The sequence below is a fragment of the Amphibalanus amphitrite genome, unplaced genomic scaffold (genome assembly GCF_019059575.1).
Source record: "Amphibalanus amphitrite isolate SeventyFive unplaced genomic scaffold, NRLGWU_Aamphi_draft 000796F_arrow, whole genome shotgun sequence".
NCBI lineage: Eukaryota > Metazoa > Arthropoda > Thecostraca > Balanomorpha > Balanidae > Amphibalanus > Amphibalanus amphitrite.
Window position 1 is genome coordinate 297,132 of NW_024882290.1, and position 20,324 is coordinate 317,455.

The 20,324-nt window shown below is 52.6% G+C and overlaps 2 protein-coding genes across 3 annotated transcripts; both read left to right on the forward strand.

Annotated features, from left to right (window-relative positions):
• Positions 1 to 495: 495 nt before the first annotated feature.
• Positions 496 to 10,995, forward strand: LOC122366327 (proline-rich protein 36-like). 2 transcript variants are annotated; one of them, XM_043338489.1, is made up of 8 exons: positions 496 to 563; positions 2,519 to 4,924; positions 5,197 to 5,293; positions 5,471 to 5,896; positions 6,308 to 6,537; positions 7,230 to 7,314; positions 8,617 to 8,766; positions 9,743 to 10,995. In XM_043338489.1, the coding sequence occupies exons 2-8, from the start codon at positions 2,583 to 2,585 to the stop codon at positions 9,956 to 9,958; spliced, it is 3,546 nt and encodes a 1,181-aa protein (XP_043194424.1). In that variant the 5' UTR covers positions 496 to 563; positions 2,519 to 2,582; the 3' UTR covers positions 9,959 to 10,995. The 2 variants fall into 2 exon arrangements, with proteins under 2 accessions (XP_043194424.1, XP_043194425.1); XM_043338490.1 differs by having other exon boundaries at positions 5,471 to 5,599.
• A 1,231-nt stretch (positions 10,996 to 12,226) lies between these two features.
• Positions 12,227 to 19,303, forward strand: LOC122366320 (cysteine dioxygenase type 1-like). Its single transcript, XM_043338469.1, has 5 exons — positions 12,227 to 13,412; positions 15,830 to 15,947; positions 16,417 to 16,537; positions 16,934 to 17,100; positions 17,677 to 19,303. Exons 1-5 carry the CDS (start codon positions 13,231 to 13,233, stop codon positions 17,800 to 17,802), a joined length of 714 nt encoding a protein of 237 aa, XP_043194404.1. The 5' UTR covers positions 12,227 to 13,230; the 3' UTR covers positions 17,803 to 19,303.
• The last annotated feature ends 1,021 nt before the right edge of the window (positions 19,304 to 20,324 follow it).

Below are 20,324 nucleotides of genomic sequence, written 5' to 3' on the forward strand. Positions count from 1 at the left end.
GTATCCTAGCGCGCTGAGCAGTTGCCTCCAGCCGCGTCATCGCGAGGCCCCGCGCGGCCCATAAATGAATACATTGCGCGAATAGCCGTGTCGCCCCCCTGAGCTGGGTATATAGGGCCCAGGGCACTAAATAGTCATAACAGTATATACTGCCTTGGTCATAACTCATAGCACTCATAGGGCCTTGCATCCGCTGAAGTTGAAAAAAAAGTTTTAAAAATCCGCCAGAGCCGCCAATCAAATGTGTTTAAAATGCTGCTATAATTTGTTAAATAAATACACACGGGTGTGCCCTAAACAGACAGGTAACCCGTGTTTGTGTAACTAATGGCGAATGAATTATTGGTCAAGATGAAATGAAAGCTAAAGGTATACCAATGGGATTTTGAAGGGGCCTGCTGTCGGGGTTCGGAAACCTTTCGGGGTTTTCGAATGTAATAATTTTGACAGTATTTTAGCAACGGCACGATAGATGGTACGCCTCGCGCCATTTCCGTCGCAACTACAGCAAAAAAGTAAACAAAAATCAAAATTGCTTTTGGAGAAATTGGGGGAGAGTTGAGGTGAATAAATGATTGAATTTGAATGATTGAGGTGGTGATTGGGGTTTTGTTGAATCAGCTTGAAGCTCGGGTCGGTATATACCAGGGTATAATAGGACTATAGTCCTATTATACCCTGGTATATATATACCTTATATATATATACCAGGGTATATATATATACCTTATATATATATATATATACCTTATACATATATACCTTATATATACCTTATATATACCTGGTATATATATACCTATATATACCTTGACCTATAGGTCAAGGTATATCAATGTACTGCCTTGGGTTGTAGTCAAGACACAGTCTTCATGCATTTAGGCCAGGTTGGGTCAGAGGGCTGTTCACGGACCCTGTCCTCCAAGCTCCGCCCACTGCGTCCCTACGTCAGCCTTGCGTCACCGCACACAGCGACCGCTGTGGCCGGTCAGGACTGGCCACAGCGGACCGTCCACCGCACGCAGCCGTGACGTCAGAGCCGCCTACCCATCCCCTACCCCCACGCCTGCTGGACGTACCGCACACACCGCACGCAGCAGTGTGCGGTGCCCGTGAACACCCCTCAGGTCAACCAGTAGGGGTCCTGCCTGCCAGGTATTCGTAGTAGAAATTAACCACCTCTGACAGTTTCGTAGCATGTTACGAAGGCACCAAAACTACTTTGTAAATGTTCAAATGGCTGCTAAATTCGAATTCAGCTCCAAAAACTTGCCTAGAAACATGTTCATAAAACTCGAAAAAGTGAGCCAAGGTCATCAAAGTTCAGTGACCAGGGCCCTGTTTCACCGGTACACGTGTCAAATTGGGTTTTCATGGAAACATCAACAAACCATGACGCAGTCAATCTGTGTGATCATGTGATGTCATCAAATATTGCTGCTAACATCTTCACGGCCAAGCGATCAAACAAATGTTATCAAACGCATTCAACGAGACAGCAACTCTGGTCCAAACGCAGCTCACGGATTACACGAAACGTCATTTGTGTGACCTCATCACATTACGTCAGTTCGCGCAATTTGATAGTAGCATGCTGCTATCACCGGTGAAACAGGGCCCTGACCTGACTTTCAGGTGACCTTGACACCCACCCTTATGCATGGGACCAACATCATATCACATGCTTGAACGCTTAAAACCACAAAAAGACTGCAAACGCGCAGCTGATGCAAGCCGACATACGCCGAATCGCGATTCTGGCCAAACATAGACGTAGGTGTCACAGGTCAAAGGTCATTTGGGTCAGGGTCATGAAATTTACAGGGTAAGTGTAAAATTGATTAACGTGAGGGTAGGTACTGAATGTTTCGTCGCGATCGGCCGTTTTTACGCCACTTTTTTTGCGAAAAGCTGAGGGGGTCCGTTTCACCCCGACCCCCCCCCCCCCCGGCTTCTGTATGGGCGAGGGTTAAGCAACTTGTTTAGTTTAACCTGGAAAAATTATTTTTGAGAGGCTCTTCACTTCTTATTCTACCAGATTCACAAAACCTTTCATTAAAAACTGGCACAGGTAAGCAATAAAGGGCAAAAGTATCCAAGACAACACGCTCCGCCCGTAGGACACCATGCTAAAATGGTGCCGACGCCCTACCTGTAGTTAAATTGGGTGGTCGGGATATTGGCAGAGTGTCCTATCCAGAAATACCTCATCCATGGCGTGTCGCCACATGGCCAGGAGTTGAGTTTGAAGGGGATGAAAGTCACGCCCCCTCCCCCCCCCCCAGCAGAGCGTGGAAATCCAGGAGTTCTAGCGGGGCATGTGTCAACTTCGGGACTCTGTCTGCTCTAGTGTCAACTTGTGTTCTACGTGGAACTTAACTGTTGCAGTATGAACTGTTAATGGGTTGGGTTTCCTTGCATTTTTTTTTTACTCAAATGTTTGTCTTTTCATAAATGGGTGTGTCCTTCAGTGTGATACAATGTTTTGATATCGGTTACTAAATCATACCCTTTTCAGGATTTTGATGAGGGAACATTGAAGAACCTGCCATCATCGGCCACCATTTCGGGTGGTGTCAGTGATGAACACAGTTTCATTGACAGAGTGTTCCATTTGTAATAAGACTTTCAACCGCCCATTAGCTCTGTCACAGCATCTTAACTGCCATGGGGTAGAATGGAAGATTTATTGGAATGTGTATCTCCATCACGTCAGTGGGCTAACCTGCAATCTATGCAGTTCCACTTATGAAGATGTAAGCAGCTTGGAGAGCCATCTCAAGATGACTCACTGTATCAGATTTAGAGCACGGACATTGACTGAACCGCCTACCACGAACCACCCTAGCCAGGGCAGCAGCGCTGGCCCAGCTTCGCCACAAGTGAGGGCTGTGAATACGACTACTGATCGCAGTGTAACGGTAGGCCGTCTGCAATCGGGCAGTCAGGATGCTCAGGAACCTGATGTCAGTATCATTGAGGAAGTTCAAGTTGTGAGTACTTGGGATGAGAGTCCGAGTACCGTTATTTCGGGAAAGTCGACTGGGGCGGTCGTTTCACCTGCAGTGACACTCAGGCGCACAACTCGGCATGGGAGCGCGCCGACCCCGGCGCTGGCCCGCACTGACCACGGCGAATCGTCGGGCCAGCCGGCGCTGGACATTATCGAGGTGATTGACATCGAGCCGCGGCCAGCGGGATTATCCCGGCGTTCTGCGGTGCCGTCCGTCTCGCCAGAGGAGCAGCGCTCGTCGCCCGGCCCTGTCCGGCTCAGCGCGGCCCAGGCCGGCTCTCCGGTGGCTCGACCCGACCTGGAGGTGACCAGACGCCCTCTTCGACAGCAGTTGGCGAGTCTGGGGCGCCCTCAGAAGCCCACCGCAGTCGTCCTGCCGTATGGCTCTGAGCGGGGACAGCTGCCTCACTCGGAAAGCAGCTCAGCAGCCGGTCTGTCTTCCTCCAGCGCTGACCGTAAGCTGCCAGCGCCATGTGCCCCTGCTGTGGGACCCCTGAGCGTCCCGAGCCCACCACGGAGCACGGACAGCTCTGTGTGCGTGGACACCTCGGCCCAGCTGCCGTCCAACGAACCCAGCCTCGGCCAACCTCCCACCGCCCCTCCGATCGCCCCACCGCCCCCTGACGCGCAGTCCTCGCTGACACCCTTCAACCCACCGGGTACAGCTGTGCCTAAGGCCAACACTGCCGCTTCCTGTCCTGTTCTGTCGGAGCTGCTGCGCCCTGCCAGACCGCCAGCTCCCTGCTCAGAGCCATCCGTTGCGTCGCAGGTGCTGCCGCCGGAAATGCCGCCACGGCCGACAGTCGGTGCTCCGAGCTCGCAGCGCGCGGAGCCGGCGGCGCCGTCCGTGTCACCCTGGCTGGATCCAGTGTACCAGCCGGGCACTCTGACGCGGCTGGGCGTGCAGGCGGCGGTGCACCGGCTGCGCCAGGGCGGCGCGCAGCAGCCGGCGCCGGCGCGCGGCACCGAGTCGGTGCTGCGACTGCTGGCCGCCGCCGAGTCGGACCAGCTGGCAGCCGGGTCAGCCGCCGGTGTGCCGCCCCCCGGTGTGACCGCCGAGTCGACCCACCAGGATATGAGGCAGGCGGCGCCGGCCCAGTGGGGGTGTCAGCAGCCCGCCGGGATCCCGCGCGCACCGCCTGACGCTGGCTCAGCTGACAGCCACGATGAGAGACTTGACTCCATCGGTGCTCAGAAGAGTGAAGGGTTTTATGAAGAGGAGCCACTGCCTGCCACATTCAAGATAGAACCGACGACACCAAACAAATCTACGCCGGCTCTCGAAGTGACGAATTATTGCGGCATATATGACGAAGTAAAAGAAGAGCCGCTGCTGAGCCACCCTTCTGAGGGCATGGAGGTCGATCCGAGCATGGATCCCTTCTCCACCCACGGTCCACGCGAAGATGACGACCCTGCCTTTGCCGCGGACGCAAGGCCGGCAGCCATGAAGATTGAAGTGAAGGAGGAGATAACAGAGAGTGGCCTGTGGCTGGGCGGCGCCGATACTCCCGTGACGCAGTTGTCTGATGTGCCGAACGCTGACCCGCTGGCGGTGAGCGCTGACGTGTCGATGGCTGTGGGCGCCGAACTGAGCGGGCCGTCCGCTGCTCTACGGGAGGACACGGACAGCCCTTTCGGTCTGCCGCCCGGGCCGCAGACTCAGCCGACTCCGAGACCCGCAGCGACGCGGGGCAAGCGGAGGCCGGGCCGGCCCCGTATACACCCTCTGCCGGAGGCCGGCTCGCAGGTCGGACCGGCGACGGCGGTCGGCGCCGCTGGGGTCGCCGGCGACGACGGCCGGTCGTCGGCGGCGCGTCAGGACGCCGGCGGACGCCGCCGTAAACGGAGGAAAAACAAGTGGTGCGAGAAAAAGAAGAAGAAAGGCCCGCTCTACACCAAACCCCAAGGGTAAGATCCACCGGGTAGTGCTGATTTCGTAATTTTTACGTTACTGAATGGCCTTTCCGCCTTCATATTTTCTTGTATGAAGCGACATGGGACTAAGCATTGGGTAATGTTAGCATGTTTATGCTCAGTCGCCATAACGTGTTAGACGTTGTTCCTAATGATGCTTTAAAACCAACTGTATGTAGAAGTTTTCATTTCTGTCGTTCTTTGCGTCGTTCTCTGTTGACTCATTTGTGTCACTCCGCTGACCTGTCCGTTTGTCCCATTGTCAGCACCGGAGACGGCGAGATCGACCCCGGCAACATGGTCGAAGTCCTCTTCTTGAACGACGATGACGGCCAGGAGGACTATGACGCCATGGACGCCATGGTGAGACCATTTCTGGGTTCTTCTGAAACTTAACTAGCATTACCTTTGATTCTTTGCAGTTTACGGCGTATACGTTAGGCTATTATGACTATTATAGCGCACACTACGAGACGCACATCTGTAGCGGCGGGCGGTATATGCTTGTCCTGACCGCGTGACACTCCGGCCTGCTCTCAGGTTCTGAAGGTGGACATGACGGAACGGCCGACTCGGTACTACGTCCACTTCCGGGACACGTCCTACCGTCACGACCGCTGGGTGACGCGCTCCGATATCTCGCGCGTGTACCGCTCCCAGCTACACACGGTAGAGCTGCCGCCGTCGGCCGCACCGGCGCCTTTGCCTGCGTCCGTGCCTGTCCCCTCTCCGGCACCCGCCCCGTCACCCGCTCCCTCTCCCGCTCTGTCGCCTGCCCCTTCACCGGCTGCTTCACCTGCTCCTTCGGCTCCTGCTTCGCCCGCCCCTGCATCCGACCCTACACCCTCCCCCGAGCCTGCGGCTGCCGTCCCCGCTCCCTCCGGCCCAGCCGCTGCCGCTGCACCGGTGGCTAAAGCCGCCGTCAGAGCCGTTTCGCCAGAGCTCCCACCGCCGGCAGAACGACAGGTGAGGATCCAGGGCGCCGATGACCACTGTAGTCCGGGCGCCCAAAAACCCCAATTCATCATCATCATCATCATCGAGGATCCAGCTGGACGGGCCGACACATATTTGGGTATATCGAACTCGGAGTATCAGGCCAGTTGTGCCAGAGTCATCATCTGGGCCATTGTATGATTTTATTTATGTGTTCCGCTGGATGTGGCATAGCGGTAAAGATAACCGATCGACCGTCTGCGTAGCTGAGAATTTCAGTACGTGCGTGACTATTGATGTTCCTATTTTGTTGTGGCATGAGCTGCACACGGTAGAGCTGCCGCCGTCGAGCTGATTTTAGTCCAAGTCCGGCGTGTACGCTGTGAACGATATAGTTTTTAATTGTGGTTCCTTATGTAGTCCTCTGCACTGTTTCCACAGGCTCTGGCCACTGACCCCTGCTCCGACTCCGACTTTGAGCCACTCGCCAAGCTCCGGCGGGTGGCGCCCAGTTGGGCCGGCTCGTCTGCCCGCCGGGGTCGGGGCCGGGGTCGAGGTCGAGGGCGGGGTCGAGGCCGGGGCCGGGGCGGCGTCACGGACCAGCAGTCGAGACCTCCAGTGCGGCGCCTGGCCTTCATACCGTCGGCCGACGTGGAAGACGATGATGTCCCGTGAGTACTGAGTATGGAGCGTTGTCGACCCGACGCGGTCCAGTACTCGGCATAGGGTGGATGAGCTGAAAACCGACTGACCACGGGGTGGGCGAGATGTGAACCGACCGGCGCACTGACCACTGGGTGGGCGGACTGTGAAACGACCGGGTTCTCTGACCACTGCAGGGTGGGCGGTCTGTGAACAGAGCGACTCAGCCACTGACCCCTGTAGGGTGGGCGGATTGTTAACTGACCGATGCACTGACCACTGCATGGCGGGCGGAATGTGTTCCGGAGGACTGATTTTACCGTGTCTCCTGACGCCAGTTTTGTAGGATGAATCGAACACAGATTTTAGATAACATATGGTTCCTTGTTATGATGGAAAACTTTCTGATATGACAACTCTGCTTGTATTGAAGTTATTTAAGACGTAAACATGCTTAACTTTATAAGTGCCTCGTTTCATTTACAACGGATAACATTTTTCTTGCAAATATGCTGAAATCATCTCTGAAAATCACCACATGTCTGAAAATCCTCACATGATTTTTCACTGTCTGATCTCAGCTTTACCAAGCAAGACATGCGGCGATGTCTACCAAGTAACCAAGCATGGTATGTGCGTAATGCCTAGGCGCTGGACGCCACCGTCTGTGTGCTCTTTCCGCCCATGAAACCTCACGATGTCCTTCCTGTTTCACCCACAGAGAGACGGCGCTGGACCGGGGGCGGCTGGTGCAGGTCGTATTCGAGACGACCGTCGATGGCGCCCAGCTCATCTGCCCGGCCAAGGTAAGATCCTATCAGAGAAGGGTCATCTGTCCGGCCAAGGTAAGATCCTATGAGAGAGGGGTATCTTTCCGGCCAAGGTAGTGGTCTGAGAGATAAGGGTCATCTGCCCGGCCAAGGTAAGATCCTATGAGAGATGGGTCATCTGTCCGGCCACGGTATGCACCCACCAGGGAAGGGGAGGTCATTATGTTTGCTCAATGTATCATATGTTTGCTCAATGTATGAGCCCACGAGGGGAGGAGAGTTCATCTGTCCGGCTAAGGTATGCCCACCCAGGAAAATGGGGAGGTTAAAGGGACCCTCCCACCTTAACATTAGATTTGAGTTGAGATAGCCAAAATGGGGTCCCTGGCTCACAATTACAGGTTTCGGCACTCACGACATCGAGAAATGCCTTAAATCGGAAATATTGAATTTCAAAATTGCAGCATTTTGATTCAGAGGGGCTAATGCATAGGAATACCCCTCTGAATGTGTGACGTCAGCGCAGATATCTAACGATTTTAAATGTTTGACTAAAACGTTTTGTAGCACGCGGTGGTATATGCTGCTTTGCGCGCAACAAGTGCCGCACTTTCAGTTGCCAAACTATTGCTTCCAAATAAAGTCGCTAGGAACAGCGGAGATCCCAAAAAGTAAACAAAAGTAAAAGTATAATATCTTGAAAACCGGTGAATATTTTTCGGTGAAATTTGGTAGATATTCGTTTTCGCTCTTTCTGAACCGAGCGACATCACTTTCATGCCAATTCATAAACTTTTTTGAAGGTGAGAGGGTCCCTTTAAGTCCTATGTTTGGTGAAGGTGGGAGCACACCGTGGAGAAGCGGGGGGGGGGGGGATGATATTCATGTTTTTGTCTAAGACGTGCAGTGAGCCCATGGAGGAGACATGGCGGGGGTGGGCATGTGTATGACTACTTGTAGATTGATGTGGGTGCCAAGTATTTTTCATTTTCACATGGCGCTCATATCTCTCATTCAAAATGCATAGGCAACTCCGAGTGAGGGAGCCTATGTGACTGGGCGGAAAAGGAATGAATCCACCTATGAGGGTCTGCACTGTAGCGCCGCCTTGCGGCTTGCGACAGAACACTACTGAATGATGGGGTGTGCTAAAATTGTTGTTCTGGTCGAACATATCCCGTTATGTTGTTGTTGTCCTGTTGGAGTATTTGGAAATTCAATAACAACGAGCGTCGGTTCTGGTTGGTGGTCGTTAATCCCATTTATGTTATTCTGGTCGGGACCGTCATAGCTGTTATCCTGTTTGGTGGCCGTCACTGTTCCCTGTGTGGCCGTCAGATTGTGTGCGTGGACGACGCGCTCAGCTATCGGCGCTACCTGGTGCGCTACCTGGGCTGGCAGCGCCGCTACCGCGAGTGGGTGACCGACTCTGTGCTGCGCTTTGCGCCGACGCCGCTGCAGCACAACGTCGGCGGACAAATACTCAGGGTGAGGCGGCAGTAACTCGGCAAACGGGTACTGAGGTGGGGATAGTTACACGGCTAACAGATACTCGTCTAGGTTACATCCTCATTTTCAGTTATTCAGCAATCTACAAAGTGGTAATGACTAATGAGGATTCTGAGGATGATGCCTATCGGAACACAGTTTCTCCCTTTTTGCCGTACGAGTTTCTAACTTACCTGGCAATTTTCGAGTTACTTTTTTTAAAATTCAGAACCATGTTTTTGGACTGAGGCGTTAAAATAGATGTCTATTTGATTTGACATAACTAGTGATATATTTGTTACAAGCTTTCAGTTTTTGTTTGGAATAATGTTAACACTATATGCAAGAATCAAACCTCAATTGTTTTCATTTCGAAACCGGGGAAAGCACTCGAGTAACGTTTGTCGGCGACCCATCCGACAAATTGTGCGTTATCACGATGTGTGAATTAGATGAAGTAAGAGGGTTTACTCAGACATTTGCGGTCAACAATTGATTTCGTGTCAAATCTTTGTATGCTTACAACTTTCACTATTTTCCAACACACTGATCTGAGTTAGATGATGTACAGGCTGGTTACGAAAGTGCTGTGGTCAGACGGGTTTGGAGTCGCTCTTCTGCTCCCTCACTAGTACCATTCCCCTTGTGTCCCCACTCACACTGCTCGTCTGCTGTCTAAAGGGAACTATCTCCTTTTATCGTCATCTCGCAGCCTCGTGGCCCGTCTCCCACTGACCGTCTCCCACTGACCGTCTCCCACTGACCGTCTCCACTGACCGTCTCCCACTGACCGTCTCCCACTGACCGTCTCCCACTGACCGTCTCCCACTGACCGTCTCCCACTGACCGTCTCCCACTGACCGTCTCGTGGACCGCTTCCTCTGACCGTCTCCCACTGACCGTCTCCCACTGACCGTCTCCCACTGGCCGTCTTTAACCGTCTCCTCTGACCGTCGCTCCGCCGTCCCGTCCGCAGCGCAGTGTAGTCCCTCCACCTGGCTGTGCGGACTCGGCGGTGGCGGCCTACGCGAGTATGAAGCCGTGCTCCGTCGACCTGGCCGCCGGCAACGTGTTCTTCCTGGCGGCGCTGCGGCCGCGCCCGCACCATATCAACGACCCCCGGATCAGCGCCCTGGCGCGGGCTGTGCGGCCGCGTCGGGACGACCCTTTCGGCAGCCGAACGGCGCCCTGAGGGCAGCCGGGACCGGCCGGGCGTTTTGTACAAGAGCCCTAAAGGCTGGTGAATCGGACTGAACCCGCTGTCCGAGCGGACTGAGAACATGACGGATCGGACTCGCTCGGAGAGGATCTCGAACGGTGAGGCCGGTCTGCAGCCGGAGGGTGTCCCAGTGGGTGTATCAGTCACTGGGTGCCTCAGCGGGTGTGTATCACTGGGTGCCCCAGCGGATATGTCCGTGGGTGCCTCAGCGGATATGTCGGTCATTGGCTCAGTGGGTGGCTCAGCAGCGGGTGGGCTGGTAGACGACAAAAGAATTAGACCAGCGTGATTCAAATGCAGCCCATCATCAACGTTTGTTCTTGGAAATGTGAACAGACAATAACCAAGGACCACCCTCTGAATCACAGCGCCATTCATTGCTACTGTATGGTGCCGTGGCACAAAACTCAGGTACTGCCATGATCTGACCCTCAGCATTACAGAAATGCCAGGAATCTTGCCGTTTTTATGCAAAATATTTTTAGCTTCTTTCTACGGAAAATTCCACTTGCAGCTTAGTGTCCCTGTTTGTGCTCATTTTATTCGGTCCTCCAGCGAATAGACAATCAAGGTATGTGGTCTAGCCATCACACTGTTTCGAAACTGCCGTTGATAGGCATTTGTTGCGTCGTATGACAGCAGGTTGAGGAACGGCGTTCTATCGCCTGCAGTGCTGTGCTGTTTCTATTGTCCAGTTTCTATCGCAGGTGTGCTTGGTGAACTGTACCGCAATGTCGCAGCGCAATGTTGCGACGGTTCCTGAGATGCGGTTGTGTGTGTATGGCGTAAACCTTTTACTTAAAAAGTAAAAGGTTTACTTCTGCCTACAGTGGCTGCGTATTTTAATTTGTATATTTGTATATTGAGCTTGTGCTTGCCCTGTGCTAATGCCCACAGTGCTTTCCACGTCGTTTGCTACGAAGTTGTTTCGAAGGTTGGTCTTGCATTTCCCGGACAGGGGAGTAGGATGCTCATGTGATATTTTCGTCTCAGAATATAGCGTTTTTCAACACTAAGTCTTTGTGCACCTCATTTAACTAGTACAGTGATCATACAGTATCGTCATCTCATCAGCGTGGGACGCGTTTTCCACCTCATTCCCCCGGGGGGGGAGGGGAGGGGTGACCACTGGAGACCACTCCCTAACACCGCCCGCCGTGTCGTCAATAGCTGTCAGCCGGGCCGACCGAGACGCCTGGTGCTGAAAGTGGCACAGCTGTGTGGCACGTGCACTTAGTGCCACACCGCGCCCGCCCGAAACCTTATAAACAGTGCGTGAGGCGACTGCGAGCGAGACAGATGGCGTAGCGCATGACGTTCGGTAATGGCCGCGAAGAACGACACTGCAACGGTTCCGACATGATCGAAAAGGTCCGAATGGGTAGTGGACAAATACTAATGAACAGTATTTTTTTTTTCATCATTTCGTCGATGTTCATCTCAAAAATATAGTTTTTTCTTTTCTTTTAAAGATTTACTTTTATGCATCTTGAGAACAACATACATTTTTGGGATGTTGATGTCATCAAAAAAAAAAAAAATATGGACATACCTACTTGATGAGTAACTGATGCCCATAATTTGTTTGTGAGACAGAAACTGTTTCCCCTGCCTACGATGGCTGCTTCAGTGTGATTCGTGCCCTTATTGGCAAGTAACTGCAGGAAGGGCTTCATTCTATAAATGTATTTCTGGCTGCTGCATTGAAAAGCGTCTCGCCGTTTGAATAGCACGCAGTGCACCTATGATAACATTTGGTCGGCTACGCGCACGAAGGTTGTCAGTTGACGAAAATGTCTGGATTGGCCGTGAGCCTTCCAGACGTTTCATCCCGTCGTGGGTGATTTTCCACACTGGGTCGCGTGGAAAATCACCTGCCCGGGAAACACTGAGATTTTCCAGGCAACTCCCTGTGATGTTAGGCAATGCTCTCAGAACTTCGGCTGTGCTGAACATCTGCTGGAGCATAAACAAAGGAGCTTGTTTCTACAGTCATGCATATTTTCATCTGCGTGGCAACAAAATAACGAATGATAAATAATACGGTCGTTCTCAGATATTGTGCTGCCTTTGAACAGTATCGGAAAGATAGAACACAGTGCCCACGTCCACATTAGTATGCTTTGTCAAAAGATCGAGCCCGTACCGCACACAAGTGATGCATCCATCGTATGAAATGCAGCATGCAGCTGCCAGACGAATGAACCAAGGCTATATAAACCAAGCAAGGAACCTAAAGCCGTCATTTGTCTACCGACCACAATGTTTACCGGCTTTTGTGCAAACTTATCTTGCCGTTGTAGGTACTGCCTAGTTTGTCTAATGTCTGCGGTAATACCACCCTGTATCGTTATAGCTGCCGATGCACCGGTCCGTTTGTCAATTATTCCGTTATAGTATCTTATGTCTGTTATAACGCCGTTTGCCGTACCGTCTCCAGTTCCACCGTTATAGCCCTGTGTGTCTATCCCATCGTTCACTGTTGTGTGTATATCACACTGTTAATATGTCCTGTATCCCTTTTGTTCCGTCGTTAAACGTGACAAGTGCTACCGTCCTGTGCCGCAGTTATACCGACGTCTCTCGTGTCCAGCCCTCATCCTGCCCTGTGTCTCTACTCTCCTGTCCTCACTCCTCCCCGTCCTGTGTTCAGTTGCCGCTGTCAGATTGGATCCTGTTTCTAATGCTGCGGTTGTGCCCGTTCCACCCTCCCACTCCAAATCCCAGAAGAATTGTAACGCATCAGCTCTCGGTGGGCACTGTAAAGAGTGTTACCCAACCCCTGATCCGTCTCGCCCACCAGCGAACGTCGCACCGGCACATCCCTATAGACACATATACCGCCGGAATTTAATAACGCAACAATGTGTGGTACTGCGTCCTTTGGGATCCATCCAGAGTCCGGCCCCGTCCGCCGACCAATCAGCGCGGCCGCTCGGTGGGCCGGACCGTGACGTCACGGGCATCCGGCGCAGATCGACCGAACGGCGGCGGGTCTGCCGGTCTCCAGACCCCCGCCGGCGGCCGACAGGTGACCACCACAGACCCGTACTCTGATCCGGCTCAGACCGGCTCCATCCGGTGCGTACCGACCGAGTTACAGCACCGCAGCGGCGTCCCGTCACCCGCCCTCCCCAGCTGACCGGAGAGGCGCCGACCTCAGTCCCACAGCTCATCCCGTGCCGACCGCAGCTGACCGAGCAGCGCTGACAGCTCTCAGCACGTCCAACACCCCCTCGCACACCATGGAGCACATCGAGGAGTTCAAGGCGCCGCCGAAGGTGACCAGCCTGACCCAGCTGGTGGATGAACTACACAGGGTGTTCTCCTGCGATCGCGTCAACGTCGACTACGTGAAGCGGCTGATGGAGGGCTACGTCTCCAACCCGGAGGACTGGAGGAAGTACGCCAAGCGCGACAAGTTCAAGTGAGTGCCGCTCGTGGTTGGTAGAGGTGGGCCGGGGGAGTGTTTTGAAGGCCGGGTTATCGGCGGCCGTTCGGTCGTGTATTGATCGGCCTCCGTGCCGGACAGTTTGGCAATGAACCTGTCGCCGGCGTGGTAACCAGGTGGTATCATTTACCACAGACCCTTGAGCAAAGTAAATGCGCATTACAATCTGATTTGTAATGCGCATCAGCTGCTAATCAATTTGTAACACGCACTTACCTTTCTCTATGCTCATTGCTTATACTTGCGATATAATTGACCGGTCGAAAAGCATACAAATGCTGAAATCAAAGACCTCTGTATATGTACCGAGGCGTTCAGAAATCTGCTAGAATATTCCAGTAGCAATCATCTGAGAACGTGAATACATACTGCTTTCCCAATGCATCAGTTCCCCAGTGGCCGGGATTTGCGACCTATTCAGCAGCATTGAATAGGGTCCCAACTCCCAGGCCAGTACCTGGGTTCCATATACTCTGGTTCCAACATCCAAATGTGTTTTGCACGACAGTATAAATGTGATAACATGATTTTGGCTAGATAGTTAGGTACCTATAGATATACCTATTTAATTTAAGAAAAAAATGATGCACAATATTTTCATGAAGGATAAAAAAGGTGCTTTTTGCATGCCGTGTGTACTGACTACTGAAGCAGGATACCTATAAGAAACTACTGTAGTCGGTCTGGAAATTTATTCTGGTTATTTATCATTCAACACAGCTTAGCGTGGTCTTACTAGCTTGTTATTAGGGATCCAGTTCTAAAGCGGTCGGCGTGACCGATTCGTTGGTCTCATCTTGCCCAACATGTCGGGCGTGGCATGTTATCGTTACATGATCACTATATCACACCTATACTCCAATTCGAGACATTGTCGGCTCACCCAGCCGGCAGTTGAGCTGGTGTCACAGGCCACCGTTCGGTCCGAGTCGGATCAATCCGGTCGGTGCACCCAGACATGTCAATCGATCTGGCGTCGGCACTGTGCCGACCTCACCTGGGACCCTAACCTGTCACCGTGCTGGTGCGGGTCTATGGCCGCCGAGTCTCCGCCGACCCCTGTTATGGCACGTGTGACCCCGTGACCTAGCTGACCGCCGCCGGGGGCCGGGCTCTGAGGTGTGGCCGGTGTTCTACCGGTGTGCCAGCTGGCAGTGGAGCCCGCGGTGTAATATCGCCCGGCCAGGTGGGTGTGTCCCGGCGTTCTTGGCCCAGAAAGCAGACGCCCCTCGTGGATAAAATTGTCCCACTTGCACTGGCAGACGTATTTATCACTTCAACTACTCTTTGCAAAATTTCACGCTATAATCAAGGCCCAAACTCATTCACGGTAAGCAAGCGTCGACCTTTCTAAATCTAAATGAAAGCGCGTGTCACTCACGAGTAGTTTGTACGTGTTACACCCTTGGACACCGCTTTCACTAATTAGGCGGTGTCGATAATTGTCAGGCGGCTTAAAGTGGTTTTAGCAGTTCTCGGTACCGTCACCGTCTATCAACTGTTATCACGAAACGCACCCAGACTGGATGTGGCCGGCTCAAACCGGTGCGGTGGGTAGACCCCCCCCCCCCCCCCCCAGTTACCGCCCCCAGGCCTGAGAGGCTAGGGTGGGTGTCTGAGCCCTGTTCACCACGAGGCCGTTATTAAACCGCTTGGAAAGGGTTCCAGTGGCATAGTTAGTACGACTCACTGCACTAGCGTCAGCCATATGTAACAGAGGATCACCGGACATGACGTTGTCAGCTCAGGTCGGGGCTTCCCGGTCTTCTCCCTATGAGACCCACCAGCGCTAAAATACGATGGTGATACCGTGATTTTCTTCCCGCCTCTGTCCGTGTTCACCGTGGGCGGTTCTGTTTCGAGAACTGCTTCCGGGATCTTTTTACTGCGACTGGCTAACGGCGACTCTGATCATACCGTGAAGGCCGCCCGTACTGTTCTGCGCAAAAAGTTGCTGACAATTACGAAACGGCCTACGTCAGAGGTCGGCAGGCGTATGTTGACAAATCAAGTTTTTCTCCGTCTTGGTTCGCAATCGGTGCACTGGAAGATTGGCAATAACATCACTTTAATACTTAATTGGGGTTTATGGTTGAGTCGACTACGATGCCATTTGAGCCCGTAACTGAGCAATAAATCTCTTCAAAGAACGTAGCTTATGCTTATGTTGAACGTCACGTGCTAGGGCTGCGCCTGGTTTGCAATCTGCCACCCTCTACATTTCTCGACCGAATGTATGAGGGTACCGTTTTGTGTGTACCGGTGCACTAGTTTCGCACTTATCGTGTTGTGTGTGGCTATGTATGAGCCGCATGTACCGGTTTGTGTATAGAGTGTACCGCTGTACCAACGCTGTACCCGAGTACTGACAGTGTCCTTTGGTCTGCACGCAGGTACACCCGGAACCTGGTGGACTCGGGTAACGGCCGGTTCGACATCATGCTGCTCTGCTGGCCGGAGAGTATCGCCTCCACCATCCACGACCACACCGACGCCCACTGCTTCATGAAGGTACGGGTGATGTGGGGGTCTCGTGACAGTGACTTCGATCTAACGAACCGAGGCGAGGTCAGGGGCTTCGGCCAGGAACGATGCTGGTCGGTGGTAGGAAGTGCAGCCGACTTCATACTTCTTAAACGCCTTTCCTCGAATAGCATCTACCTAGTTTCTGCAGAAGATATATCATTCGCTGTCTGCCATCCGTTGTCAGCTTGCAATTTCCTCAGCTCGGTTGAGATCGGTTACTCACAATTACGTGTCTTGTCTGTCGTCTTCCAAATGTAGAACCGTCTAACTACGTCTGTCGCCATCCAGTTCGTCCAATTCTGCATTCTGCTTCCAAAGCCCGTCTGTCACCCTCAAGTCCGTCTCTCTTCAGCCCGCTGCCGTTTCAAAGCCTGTCTATCGTTTGTCCTTCTCAAACTCCACCGTCCGTTTACCGTTTCCCAGCTTCGTCTAACCACCACACTTCCATCCACAGGTACTGCAGGGAGAGCTGCAGGAGATCCGCTATAAGTGGCCCACCGATGAGACCCCGAATAACGGCATGGAAGAGCTGGGCCGCACGCGACTGCCGCTCAACGGAGTCTGCTACATCAATGGTGAGCGAACCACCGCCGTCGTTATCTGCCCTCCGCAGGACTGAAAGGCATCAAATGGTCTGAGGTTTATGGTTAAATATGGCACTTTGTTAAGTACAACTCCAAATGAATTTATGAATCCCTATATATTTGCCAGTTCAACTCAACGACTTTAATTTGTGGCATTCGTCTACCGTAGGAGCATAGATCTATTGCATATCACTATAACCGCGTATGTCAGCTAAATTAAAGCGTAACCCCCTTGAAGCGTGTTGCCTTTTCGGGACAGGGTAATTACTGGGCTCGCGCTTTATCAGAGTCACCTAATGCGCCCCTTCAGTCTCCCGTCAGACTCGCTAACACCCAGCACACCGTCACCAGACTGATCTGACTGACCCCTCCCCTCTGTCCCGTCAGACTCGCTGGGTCTGCACCGCGTGGAGAACCCGAGCCACTCGGAGAGGGCTGTCAGCCTGCACGTGTACGTGCCGCCGTTCACCACGTGTCAGGCGTTCGACCAGCGCACGGGGCGCACGCAGAAGTGCCGCGTCACCTTCTGGAGCAAATACGGCAAACGCATCACGGTGAGCGAGTGGTTACAAAGGGTGGATATAACTTTAGCATGGGGCGGTGCATGATTTTTAGAGGGTGGGGCAGTGGTAGCGTTTAAATGGGGTGGTGATAGTGCTCGAAAGTTGGTGGCTTTCGAAGAGACCAGTAGTAGTGTTTGGACGGGGCGGTAGTAGTGCTCGTTTGGGGCATACGGCATTGTCCGTGTGGAAATATGCTGGTGTTGGATGGAGGTTAGGAAGGCCCAGGCATGAGGGATGGCAGTGTTTAGGAACGGAGGGGGGGGGGGACATCGTGTTATTTAGCGCCATAAATGAAGGTGGACTGGTGTTTTGGCAAGGCAAATCTGGTGTGGAATGATAGTGTCTTAGTGAATATGAAGTAATGTTTTTATTCAAGTGAACTGAAAACATAAATACCACTCAGTGCTGTTTATTATCGCCACATATACAAACGATTTCCAAGAAGACCTGGGATTATGGATTAAGACATAATTTATTATCGTTTCTTTTCTCCTTGGGCTGATAGCCGCACGGTGTCTGTGTTTACGGCACGCACTTGCATTCTGGGTTTTCCGTTCTATGTTTCAGTACCAGCCGAGCATGGACAACTCGGCGCCCCCTGATGTGCACACAATCCAGTACAACTGCCCGCTGGAGAAGACGTGCGGCGAACGGCCGCGGCTCACCAGGCAACACGAGGCCATCCAGGAGTGAGCGCCGGGGGGTGGTCGAGGAGTTAGGGTCGTGAGGTGATCGAGGAGTTAGGGACGTGAGGTGATCGAGGAGTTAGGGTCGTGGAGTGACCGAGGAGTTAGGGTCGTGAGGTGATCGAGGAGTTAGGGTCGTGAGGTGATCCGAGGAGTTAGGGCCATGAGGCGGTCGAGAAGTTAAAGGTCCCGAGGTGATCTAGAAATGAGCGTTGTATGTACATACGACCATCCACGAGTGAGCGCAGTGAAGTGAGCGGCTCCGGCCGCCAGAGGGCACACACGACATTCCTCGGGGTTCACCGGACCGCTGCACTGCTGGGGCACCGCGGGACTGTGATCGGTGACCACCTCTGTCTTTTTACTACCACCTCTGTGCCCTCTGTTGTTCAGCAGAACGCTGGTTTGCTGTGGTCCCCTGATTTTACCAGTATCACAGAAGTGAGCCGAACTGGGGTTTCCCGGGCCCGGCTCGGGAAGGTGATCCCCCGAGGTTGTGGCTGTGGGGGCTCCGATTTTAGGCTCCGATAACTGCAGGTCTGAAACACCCGCATCGAAATGCACAGCCGAGCTTGCCACGACGAATATATATTTTTTGAAACAGGTGACCATGAGTTGTGCGTTTTATCGTTTAGATGTTTCGGCGTCAAAGCTAAAGACATTATTCAGCAGCCTGCTCGAATAATGTCGCTCGGTTTTGGGACCGGGCTCGTTTGTGTAAGATGTCGCCAAACTTTCAAGCGTTGTCGGTTACTGGTGTGTGTTTTACGATAACAGTTACCATGACATGAATGTTGCACTTGTCTAAGTGATAACTGATTCGACTTGGATTCGCCATTGTACTGTGATTAGTGTCTGTGTCTGCTCGTTGCATGCGCCATGACTCCACGTTTGATGTGCTTATCCATATACTTCATACGTATTCCAAATCACTTAACAGCACTCTTACTAGCTACTTCTTACGAACTATTCTCTTCTCTCCTGAATAACCAACGACTCGTAGTATCAAACACTGTGCCTACAACGCACCACTACTCCGTTCTCTCTCTCGAACAGTCTGATGACTGAATGTGTGGTGATAGTGGGTGCCTTCTCTCCCCCTCAGTCCTCGGTCCTCCCCTCTCTGTCCTGTGATGTTCCAACACGCAGGACTTCACGCTCAGGCGGCGGCCGGGCGGCTGTGGTCCTTGTGGTTTATGTGTGTTTTACGTCAGACTGGCGTGGGGGGAGGGTGTTCCGCCCGACCGGAGCCCGGCCCACCGGACAGGACCCCCGCCTGGTCGGTCGGATAGATTCCAGGCACACTGTGTCGGGCGGTCCCTGTTTATACAGCGTACCAGTCTCCGGCCGGGTACCCTTGTTTATAGCTGGCTAGTTTAAGGAGGGGTTGTGGCAGCCTTTCGCTCGGAGCAGGCGGAGGCTGCGCCCCAAAGCGTTGCAGAGACGCTTGTGTCGTGTTGTATGCTCTAAGATTTCATGGGTATGTGCAATATAATTAAGGACGTGTCGCCACAGTTTGTTTAACGTCCGGTGGGGCCGTGTCATGTCGTAAGTCTGCAGAGGATCAATGTTTTGCGTTATTATAGCTTCAAGGATGTTGTAACTGACTGCTTACTAAAACGAAAGCATTAGCAAGTAGCAAGTGTAGCAAGTATTACTTCAATGAAAGACCTGATGTCATGCGTTGCAAACAGTAAGTTGTAACATCAAGCAACTGACTCTGTAATTAGTTGTGACAACGCAGTTAGCTTATTCTTTTATTTAAGCATTCGTCTTCACTCTTCGGTGACATGACTCATTAAAAAATCAGGAGCCTCAGTTCCTTCAGTTCCCCGAACCGAATCGCCTTGGCGATTCGGGGAACTTTGCTTCCAGTCCACAAAACAAAAAGCGCGCAGCAAAAGGCCGAAACTAAAAGGCCCCGCAACCGCCTTGGTTTCGATGGTAACTACAGTCGGAATATAGTCGATACATTTTATTGCTGTCTTAGCTTATAGCTATTGTTGTAAACGGAACATCAAATGTTATATCTGATCAAGATCACATAATAATTTTAAGCAATTCTCATCCAGATCCACCCATATTCTGCCGTCAGAGAAATAAGCACACATCATCTTCCCCGTCCCTCCGCGTCAGCTCGGAGGACGGCCCGGCCGGCTGCGACTGACTGCCTGAGATGGTAGGCTGCCCGCAACGCATCTGTGTCGGGCGGGTCAGTCTACCTACCTGCATTTGCCGTTCGATTCGACGTTCGCCCGCGTTTTGCGGGCCGCGGACAAGTTATTCCATGCTTGGTATGTAAGCTCACGCCTGACTGGAGGATCCAGAAAGACGGTCTTGGACGCTGCAGGGAGGGGGGGGAATTATACCCCCCCAAATATCAAAATTCAAAAAGCTCATCGAATTTCGATTCCTTACGCACTGCTGTGCAGTACCTTTATGATGATGAATTGGGGTTTTTGGGCGCCCCAAGAACCTCAATTTATTCTCGCGGTTTTATTCTCGAAAAACCGAAAATTTTTGTCAATT